An 11,400-nucleotide genomic window follows, 5' to 3' on the forward strand; every position below is an offset into this window, starting at 1 on the left:
CCGCCCGTCTCGGCCTCCCAAAGTGCTGGGATTACAGGCTTGAGCCACCGCGCCCAGCCGACATAAACTATTTTCAAGAGTTTAGGACAGGCTGGGCACGGTGGCTCACACCTGTAATTCCAGCACTTTGGGAGGCTGAAGAAGGCAGATCACCTGAGACCAGGAGTTTGAGCCCAGCCTGGCCAACATGGCAAAACCCCATCTCTATTAAAAATACAAAAAAATTAGCTGGACGTGATGGCACAGGCCTGTAATCCCAGCTACTCAGTAGGCTGAGGCACAAGAATCGCTTGAACTTGGGAGGCAGGGGCTGCAGTGAGCTGAGATCATGCCACTGCACTCTAGCCTGAGCCAGACCCTCTTTCAAAAAAAAGAAGGTTTAAGACAAAAAAGGAAAGCTCACTTTCTATCAAAAATAAACTTCCAAAAGACAATAACAGGGCTGAGTGTGGTGGCTCATGCCTGTAATCCCAGTACTTTGGGAGGCCGAGGCAGGCGGATCACCTGAAGTCAGGAGTTCAAGACCAGCCTGGTCAACATGGTGAAACCCTGTCTCTACTAAAAATACAAAAATTAGCCAGGCGTGATAGTGGGCACCTATAATCCTGCAACTCGGGAGGCTGAGGCAGGAGAATCACTTGAACCCGGGAGGTGAGCCACTCAACCTCCGCCACTGCACTCCAGCGTGGGCGACACAGTGAGACTCTATCTCAAAAAAAGACAATAACAGTAACTTGAAAGAGGCTCCTCTTAACTTCTGCCACCTAACCCATAACTCCACCCATTTCTCCGCTGGACTTACCTCATTCACAGGGATCAGAATACTGAATTGTTGCCTGTTCATCTGTAAAATGAAATAAGACATATTATTACTTTGAGGGTCTCCTATATTCAGAGGGAAAATGCTTCATAAAAGCTACTGCTTTAGCCCTTTCCAGAGAATCTCTACAGGTTATGAGCATATTCAGAATTACAAGAAAGTTTCAATCACTAATATTTGTACATTGTGACAAATTATTAATCATAGCAGAAATAACAGAAATAGCCCTTTGAGAACGATGGTTCACATTGTTCTCTTCTTGGTCTGAGGACCACATCATATCAAATGTCTCTAGTGTACGCAACTTAAAAATGGCACATAACTGAATTAAAATATTTTAGGAGATTAGATAATTTAATTATGTGCTACTTGGCTTGGGAAGGAGTATTTGTAAAATTAAGAGAGAAGCCATGAAGAATGAGGCAGAAGTAAGTTGGGAGATGCAGGTAAGATCTCAGCTCTCATTTCAGTCCAGGCCTCTCACCTGGTAGGTAGTAGTCATAGACCTTGATGGTTGCTGGTTTCAAGCTGGTGACCAGCACACTTTGGCTGATGGTGAAGGTATAAGTCTGAGTGTTCTTACTGAGCTGTGGGGAAGACAGATGAAACAATACCTTAGAACTAAAATGAAAATTACACTCTATGCAATGTGGAGTTAAAAGACCCTTGCTGTCTTCATGTAGATTTTCTGAAACCCCGCCAGGAACAGTGGTTCACGCCTCTAATCCCCGCACTTTGGGAGGCCGAGGTGGGTGAATCACCAGAGGTCAGGAGTTCCAGACCAGCCTGGCCAAGATGGTGAAACCCCATCTCTACTAAAAATACAAAAATTAGCCGAGCATGGTGGCTGGCACCTGTAATCCCAGCTACTCAGGAGGCTAAGGCAGGAGAATAACTTGAACATGGGAGGCGGATGTTGCAGTGAGTCGAGATGGCACCACTGCACTACAACCTGGATGATAAAGCGAGACTCCAACTCAAAAAAAAAAAAAAATTTCTGAAACTCTCTACCTACCTCTACTGCCCTATGACAGTCTGCCCTAAGACATTGCCTCCTGCCGACTTCCTGGCTTTTTCTTCTTAGGATCTTACAGCTCTCTGGCCCTCTTGTGAACTGGTTCCCTTTGTTCATGGTCTACCCTGACCCATGGTTTCTCCACTAAATTAGTCAAAGTGGCCAAAGAAAGCAGAGGCTTGCATTTTACTCCAACAGTTCTATGCCCCTTACTGGTTTGCTTTCTTCAATCTGGTCCCTGAGCAAATGATACCTCCTCAAAGGGGCTTTCCTTGAACACCTTATTTAAAAATAGTCACATCCCTGGCCTGCCTCACCAGCACTCTTTATCCCCTTATGCTGCATAACACTTACTACTGCCGAAAAAAAAAGTGCGTGTATACACATATACATGTAATTTTTAAAAACTTGAATATTGTTGTCTCTCCACTAGAATATCAGCACTCTTAGGTCAGGTATCATATCTATTGTTTTCATTGCTACTTCTCCATCACTTAGAAAAGTGACTGGCATATGTTGGTTGCTCAGTAAATATTTGTCGAATAAATTAGCAAATGGAGAATCTAAGGCAATTGTATAAGTTACTTTACTATAACAAGAAAATAAATCCCAGCTACTTGGGAGGCTGAGGTGGGAGGATCATTTAAACCTGGGGGTGGAGATTATAGTGAGCCAAGATTGGGCCACTGAAGTCCAGCCTGGGCAACAGAGTGAGACCCTGTCTCAAAAAAAAAAAAATCATATTATAAATTTTGGTATAGAGCTATTAACGCCTAATTGGAAGGGATTTCCAAAGTTCTTCAGGTATAGTGCCTCTCAAAGTGTGGTTGAGGGACCTCCCCTACTCCAGGGATCCCTGAGTTTGCATCAGAGTATCTGAGAGGTCAGAATTATTTTTAGAATGATATTAAGACTTTTTTTTCCACTCTCATTCTCTTACAAATATACAGGAGATTGTTTCCTTCTGGGGAAAGAGATTTAAAAAACTAAAAAATAAACAAGTATACAGTAGAGTTATCAGAGGCTACTTTATGTATAATATTGCAATGGTTTGAATGTAGGAATAAATAGAAAATTTCATTCTCTTTGATTAAGCCAGATATTAAAGCAAAAATGCAAAACAATGTCACTATTCTTATTTTTTTGTTTTGGAAAATAGTTATTTTCTTTTCTTTTCTTTTCTTTTCTTTTATTTATTTATTTATTTATTTTTGAGACAGAGTCTCACTCTGTTGCCCAGGCTAGAGTATAGTGGCACGATCTCGGCTCACCACAACCTCTGCCTCCTGGGTACAAGCGATTCTTCTGCCTCAGCCTCTCAAGCAGCCGAGACTACCGGCGTGCGCCACCACGCCCAGCTAATTTTTGTATTTTTAGTAGAGACGGGGTTTCACCATATTGGCCAGGCTGGTCTCAAACTCCTGATCTTGTGATCTGCCCTCCTCAGCCTCCCAAAGTGCTGGGATTACAGGCATGAGCCACCACGCCTGGACAGAAAATAGTTATTTTCATAAAAATGTTATTTATATTAAGATGTAGTGAGTTTATTATTGTTTTTAAATTAATAAATATTTTAAGATTGTCTCAGTTTTAATTTCTAACATGATAAAGACCAATAGTTAAAATCCACTTCACTGAAAGCTGTTTGAGGTCCTCAGTAAATTAAGAGTATAAAGGGATCCTGAAACAAAGAACTTTTAGAACCACTGTTCTTTTCTATCATTTGGTCACCATAACGAATTAAAGCCAATGACTAACATAAACCAAAAGAAAGCTGGGGTAGGGCCAGGCGCGGTGGCTCACGCCTGTAATCCCAGCACTTTGGGAGGCCAAGGTGGGTGGATCACGAGGTCAGGGGTTCGAGACCAGCCTGACCAACATGGTGAAACCCTGTCTCTACTAAAAGTACAAAAATTAACTGGGTGTGGTGGCAGGTGCCTGTAATCCCAGCTACTCAGGAGGCTGAGGCAGGAGAATTGCTTGAACCCGGGAGGCGGAGGTTGCAGTGAGCCGAGATCGCACCACTGCACTCCAGCCTGGGCGACAGAGTGAGACTCCATCTCAAAAAAAAAAAAAAAAAAAAAGAAAAAAGAAAAAAAAAAAGAAAGCTGGCTAGTAGCAGTTTTAATATCTGACTAAATGACATCTAAGGCAAGGAAAAAAAGTGTGTGTGTGTGCATGTGTGGTGTAGGAATCTAAGGCAAAAGTATATGATATAAATATATACACATATATAGTAATGGGGAAAGGATAGTATGTACTAATATAAGGAAAATTTAATAAGAAGATATGTTCATAATATATGTATATAATTATATAGTCTCAAATATATCAGGAAATGACAGTCAAAAATGTATGGATAAATGGATAAATCAAATATCATAATTAGAGGCCGGGGCAGTGGCTCACACCTATGACTCCAGCACTTTGGGAGGCCTAGGTGGGCAGATCACTTGAGGTCAGGAGTTCAAGACCAGCCTGGCCAACATGGTGAAACCCTGTCTCTATCCAAAAAATACTAAACAAACAAAGAAACAAACTCCATCATAATTGGATATTTTAACATATGCTTTTCAGAAACTGTTAAATCAAGCAGAAAAATAAGCAGAGTTATCAAACACATGAACAACAGAAATAATGATCTCAGACTTCTAGATCAGAATCCAGGCCCAGGAGAAAAGAAATAGATGTTCTTTTGGAGTGTACACTGAACACTTGCAAAAACAGATCACGGATTAGGTCATGGAAGAAACTTCAGCACATTCCAGGCAATCAGGATCATGAAGACTGTATTCTCAGACCAGAATGCAACAAAATTAGACATCAGGAACAAAAGAATGGCTTTAAAACTTTCATGTGTTTCCCAACAAACTAAGAATATAAGTGAATGACAATGAAAACACTACTTGTCTGAGATTGTGGGACAGGGATGGCATGTACCTAGAGGGACATTTATAGTACAAGTTCATTAAAGAATAAGGAAGACTATATATGTGAATAAGGTCATCCTCTGGTGAAATTGATCAAGACCACAAGGGAGAAGATACACAGAAAAGAGGAAATAACCACAGATACAATCATTAGCACTGCCTTTTAGACCATTAGACCTGATGCTTCAGATTAGAAGCCAACCGGCAAATTTGGCAGGACACACTGAGGAGCAAGCAGTTCATCACCGTCTCAGGCATGGTGTCATAGAAATCAGACTCCCCAGGTTCTGCTCCCACCCTAGACACGGACAGATGGTATGACTCGGACAAGCCACTCTCTCTCTCCAAGTCTCAGTAGGTTGCTGTAAGACTTGAATAAGTCATGTATGAAGGCATCAGAAACTTGGCAAAGTTTTAAACTGCAACATCATGATTACAGGGTAGTGCCTGATAAGCTAACCCGAGCTATGTCAAAAGAAGCTATACACGGCTCACACAACGTGAACAAAACCCTGGCTCCCAGGAAGATAGGAAACACAGTTAGATGATCGGGTTGGTGGGTGGGCAGGGGGTTGGAAATGGATGTTACTAACAACAGCATCTTTTGATTTGGGATATTCCTGTCTGTTGGTTATATACAATAAGGATAACTTTGTTCCTTGTGTGGAGTGGAATATCATGAAAAGGAGCATTGTTAACAATTTTTAGAACGTTGTTAGTCCTTGAGAACTTCTTGTTTTATTAAAATGAAAGGTTATATACAATGTCTGATTAACATTAAGTAATATTAACATTATGTTAAAATGATACAAATGGCTATAGAGTAATGAGGGCTTACTCTGTACCAGGTACAGTTCTAGATATTTTTACATGTCTTAAATAATTTAGTTTTTTCTAGAACTCTAAGAGATAACTATTTTGACCCCTACCCACACACATTTTACAGCTAACTTTCAACAACTTGTCCAGTTACACAGCCAGTGCTAGAACCAAGATTGCAGCCCAGGCAGTCTGGCTTCAGAGCTTCTGCTATTAACTACTATAGCATACTCTAGAGTTGCAATGTTACTTGTGGCTATTGAGCACTTGAAATGAGGCCAGACAGAATTGAGATGCACTGACAGTGCTGTACGTACTGGATTTCAAAGGTGTGGTACAGAAAAAAAAAGAATGTAGATATCTCATTAATACTTCTGTATATTAATTGTATGGTAAAATGGAAATATTTGAGATATATAAGCTTGCATAAAATATATCATTAAATTTAATTTCATCTGTTCCTCTACTTTTTAAATGTGGCTACCAGAACTCTTTAAACTACGTAAATGGCTCACATTAGAGGTCTGTTGGACAGGGCTCCTCTAGAGGCACAGTGGGGTGTTTTAGGGTATACCATCACGGAGGCAGAACTCATGGCAGGGTGTGGACTCACTCCCAGGCCCCTCATCCCCATGTGTGTGACACCCATATATACAGATTAGAAGAGAAGTCATGAAGATCCATAAGCAATCCAGTTCTTTGATCTAGTTCCTGAATACCTACCTCATCCAAGTAAATGTTAAGTGTGTCAGTTCCAAATTCAACCTTCTTCACCAGGGGTTGCTGGAGAAGCTGAATAAGAGAGGGAGAAAAATAGAGACTAAGAGCCAGAGCCTTCCCTATCCCCTACAGTATTCTTCCAAAGCTCTGCCATGATCAAGGAAACAATACATACTGTGGAAAAGGTAGGAAAAGGGAACCGAGACTATTACAAGTTGCATGTCATATGTCTGCTACAACCTTGCAGCCCATTTAAATAATCCAATCATGAGTTTGTGTGTATGTGTGTATATATATACACACATACACACACACACGTATATATATGCACATATATACATGTATATATACCTACATATGTATATATACACACACCGTGTATATGGATGCCATATATATATGAAAACTACTTTTCTTACAAATGTACATACATATACATATATATGTATGTATATACATGCCATGTATATACGTGTGTGTGTGTGTATATACACACACATGCCATGATGCCCATTTTACCAGTTTTTTTGATTATACTGTCAGGTCCCCTCACAGCTAGATAAATGAAGAAAACAGAAGTAACTTACTAACTGACTGGTGCCCTCCATGGGACTGAACCCAGATAGCATCTNTGTATGTGTGTATATATATACACACATACACACACACACGTATATATATGCACATATATACATGTATATATACCTACATATGTATATATACACACACCGTGTATATGGATGCCATATATATATGAAAACTACTTTTCTTACAAATGTACATACATATACATATATATGTATGTATATACATGCCATGTATATACGTGTGTGTGTGTGTATATACACACACATGCCATGATGCCCATTTTACCAGTTTTTTTGATTATACTGTCAGGTCCCCTCACAGCTAGATAAATGAAGAAAACAGAAGTAACTTACTAACTGACTGGTGCCCTCCATGGGACTGAACCCAGATAGCATCTTCACTTCCACAATCACCATATTGGAAGAGCTACGGCTCCCCACATAACTGAGAGCAGGAAGAAGAAAACACATGTGAGCCTATTACTTCAGTGCACTCTGCATACCCAACACACATACACACACACACGCACACACACACACGTGTCCCACCTCAGCTCCTCAGACCAGGTACTCTGCCGGCCACCATCACCCCAGCTTTCCTCACCTGGTGTGAATAACGAGAGTCAAGGATCGAGGTGAAGTCAGTTGCTCACATCTAGCTTTTCCCATTTCCACGCTAAGACTAAAGGTCTTCATATTTGTAGGAGGGAGAATATTGTATCTCAACACTGTCTGGTAGGAAGAAATAGCCAAATCAGAGTTGGAAAGAACTTTAAAGATTGTACAGTTCAAACTACTTTTCTTACAAGTGAGAAACAGAGAGAGAGGGAGAAGGCCTAAGGGGAAGATGCCCTCAGACTCTCCTTCCCAATGTACATTCCTTCTCATGGATCTCTACTTACCTGCACATAGACACAGCCCTGGCCTGAGGCCTCCAACGCGTACATTCCAGGGACATTGGGCAGAGTCTCCTGCTGAAATACCAGTCTGTTGGCTGACTGTATGTTGAATGTACGCTGGAAATTCTCAGAGGATTTTACAACCAGGTTGATCTCCTCAGATGGCATGTAGGCGGTAGTGGCATATTTGGCAAGAGCTTGGAGAGCAACTACAGTATCCTGAGGGAAACAACCAAACGTATACTTACCATTTTGTGAGTCATTGGAATTAACCTTGAACAACTCTATAACCCACACATGTGGTTGTTGTTAGTTGGCTTGGATGATGCCTCCTCTAAGTATTTAGAGAACTATACCCACCTTCTCTGGAGAAGCTGACAAAGAAATCACAGTAGCTTGCTTTTATAGAAAATCACCATCAACAAGGTACTACTGAACATCCGTAGGTTACTTGGTTAACCTAATCAATTCATATTCAGAAGTCAAACAGCTTCAGAATGAGTTATTGCTAGAAGCAAGTGGATAACTGTTCAGTATATATTTTACAGCTTCCTTATTTGGGGAGGAAACAGTATTAACATGATAGCCCTAGAAATTGCAGCCTATGATGTCATTTAACTGTGTGATGATCTTCTACCTCACAGTTGGAAGGAGCATCAGGGACCTAGGAAAGTCCTTCCTCCAGGCTGGCTTCTTAGCCACGACACCATGTGACAATCTTTTATTTCTCTGGGAATAAGACAGATAACTGTCACTAAGTGAGCCTGGTACAGTGACGTTTGAACTGTTTCATTCTGAAAACATAATTCATATAAATTACAAGGGGAAAGAAAAATGAATAAAGTGTTCAACAAAATTGTCATATCTCGCTCTATGTTATGAAAATTTCTACATGCTTGATACTGTGTAAAATATCTATTACCAAAAAAACCCCCTATTTCTTCATCTCACAAATGAAAAAGACATTCTTATTTCAACATTATCACTGTCCTACAAAACAGGAAGACAGATCACCCACCCTGGTGAAGCCGTGAAGAAGTTCTATCTGTGCAGCTTGGCCATCTACAAACAGTTTTTGTTTACCCTTTGTGGACTGGAGCCAGAGAGGTTTTTTACTGCTTGAACATATGGAGACAATTCAAAGAAAGGGACCTCACCGTCAGCTGAAAAACCAGTGTGAGTAATATATGATATATGACCTCTTGTGATAGCCAAGGATTTCACTGAAAAATGATTCTGACAAATACCTGTTACTGCGAGTTGTAAATATTTCACCTACTGCTTTCCAAAAATATTATTATATATTATAATTTTTTAGGACCAAGCAAGAAGAAAGGAGTCTTTTCTGATCTTTGGCCAAGCATTTCCCTGAAACAGGGAGGCATAGTACCCTATAATTTTTTTAAGTTTCAATTAGGTCATTACCACATTTAAACTTGGTACCTTTAACATTTTTACCAAACATGCAATCTATTAAAAGATGTTCATTCTTTCAGGTCTGATTTACATGTTATATCTTCAGTGAAATTGGCCAATTTCAACAAATCAGATTATAATCTTCATGAGGACAAGAAATATATTTTCGTAGTTACTTCTGTAGCCTCATCAAAGTGATATGGACATGGTAGATATTTAATAATATTTTCAGAATAAATAAATTAATGACTACTCTCTTCATTATAATCTAAAATAATTTTTTTATGATTTGAGTTTATCATACAATTCTACCCCTCTTTTTTTTCCCTACTGCCACACCATTCATTCAATTTCCCAATTTCCCCTTACCCCTAACCTAGATAAAACAGTCTCCTGATCTCTTCAAGTCCAACGTTTCTCTCTTCTAAATTATCTCACACACCAAGTGGCTAATTAATCTTTCTGAAACAAAGTTAAAATTGTTGTTGTTGTTGTTGTTGTTGTTGTTGTTGAGACGGAGTTTTAACTCTTGTTGCCCAGGCTGAAATGCAATGGCACCATCTCGGCTCACCGCAACCTCCGCCTCCCGGGTTCAAGCGATTCTCCTGCCTCAGCCTCCCAGGTAGCTGGGATTACAGGCACCCACCACCACGACTGGCTAATTTTGTATTTTTAGTAGAGATGGTGTTTCTCCATGTTGGTCAGACTGGTCTCGAACTCCCGACTTCAGGTGATCCGCCTGCCTCGGCCTCCCAAAGTGCTGGGATAACAGGCTTGAGCCACCATGCCCGGCCCCAGTGTTTCACACTCAACAAAAAAAGAAAATTAAATGCATCTGGTACTATTTATGTGCTCATATAACCCATTTTATGAATACTTCTATATATTTTTCACAGGCTTTTCCTCTCTAAGACCCTGGACCGAGAGGGCAAGGACAATACCTTTTCCTCTATCTCCATACAAGATCTAATTCTACCTGTTAAGTGGCAGTGGGAGAACAGACTGTTTACCTGAGTAGAAGAGAAGCCCCCATATGCATTCCGTTGCTTGGCCAACCAAGCCACTATGCTAGTGGCCTTGGCTATCTCCTTTTGAGTCAGGCTGGGCTTGGTAAGCTGGGCCAACAATGCATATGCTGTAAGTTCCACATCTAGAGCCACAGGCTCAGACCAAGGGCTGGCGTTGGATGATGGAGTAGGTTTGTAGCTCCAGTGAATGGATTCTCCTATGGAAAAAGAAACATAACTAGGATGTCCTTAGAAGGAACTGGCTTTCCCACATTCAGTTTGTAAATGCAGCATCTTAGAGCAGAGAAAGTACCAACTGAGAATTAAACAGAGTAGAAAAAAATGTCTTAGAGGTAGCTGATTAATTGACCTTGATGTAAATGCAAGGATGCATGTGTGCACGTGTGTGTAAAGCTAGAAGCATCAATAAATGTTCCTGCCTCCAGCAATTACATGAAAACCACCCTTGTTAATTTATCAGTTTTGATGTTAATGGAAATAGGTAAAGAGAAGCTTCTTACAAGAATCTCTGTGTTTGGGGCAATTTTTGTTTGCTTACAGTTTTATGAATTTTTCAGCATTTATTTTATTTAATCAAAGATTTAGGCTGGGCGTGGTAACTCACGCCTATAATCCCAGCACTTTGGGAGGCCACGGCAGGCGGATCACCTGAGGTCGGGAGTTTGAGACCAGCCTGACCAATATGGAGAAATCCCACCTCTACTAAAAATACAAAATTCGCTGGGTGTGGTGGTGCATGCCTCTAATCCCAGCTACTCGGGAGGCTGAGGCAGAAGAATCGCTTGAACCCAGGAGGTGGAGGTTGCGGTGAGCAAAGATCGCCCCATTGCACTCCAGCTTGGGCAACAAGAGTGAAACTCCATCTAAAAAAACGAACAACTGGCCGGGCGCGATGGCTCAAGCCCGTAATCCCAGCACTTTGGGAGGCCGAGACGGGCGGATCACGAGGTCAGGAGATCGAGACCCTCCTCGCTAACACGGTGAAACCCTGTCTCTACTAAAAAATACAAAAAACTAGCCGGGCAAGGTGGCGGGCGCCTGTAGCCCCAGCTACTCGGGAGGCTGAGGCAGGAGAATGGCTTAAACCCGGGAGGCGGAGCTTGCAGTGAGCTGAGATCCGGCCACTGCACTCCAGCCTGGGCGACAGAGCGAGACTCCGTCTCAAA

General features: G+C 41.2%; 1 protein-coding gene across 1 annotated transcript in view; it reads right to left on the reverse strand.

The window, feature by feature from the left end:
- Nucleotides 1-11,400, reverse strand: part of A2ML1 (alpha-2-macroglobulin like 1) — a 55,932-nt gene that overhangs the window by 1,128 nt on the left and 43,404 nt on the right. The window contains exons 27-33 of the mRNA XM_017894246.1: nt 10,217-10,431; nt 7,794-8,009; nt 7,496-7,623; nt 7,246-7,336; nt 6,308-6,376; nt 1,305-1,407; nt 803-844 (exon numbers count right to left, since the gene is read on the reverse strand). Of these exons, the coding sequence (XP_017749735.1) occupies nt 804-844; nt 1,305-1,407; nt 6,308-6,376; nt 7,246-7,336; nt 7,496-7,623; nt 7,794-8,009; nt 10,217-10,431 (863 nt within the window). The 3' untranslated portion in view covers nt 803. The remainder of the gene's footprint in view (nt 1-802; nt 845-1,304; nt 1,408-6,307; nt 6,377-7,245; nt 7,337-7,495; nt 7,624-7,793; nt 8,010-10,216; nt 10,432-11,400) is intronic.

This window comes from Rhinopithecus bieti, unplaced genomic scaffold (assembly GCF_001698545.2).
Source record: "Rhinopithecus bieti isolate Rb0 unplaced genomic scaffold, ASM169854v2 scaffold_23748, whole genome shotgun sequence".
NCBI lineage: Eukaryota > Metazoa > Chordata > Mammalia > Primates > Cercopithecidae > Rhinopithecus > Rhinopithecus bieti.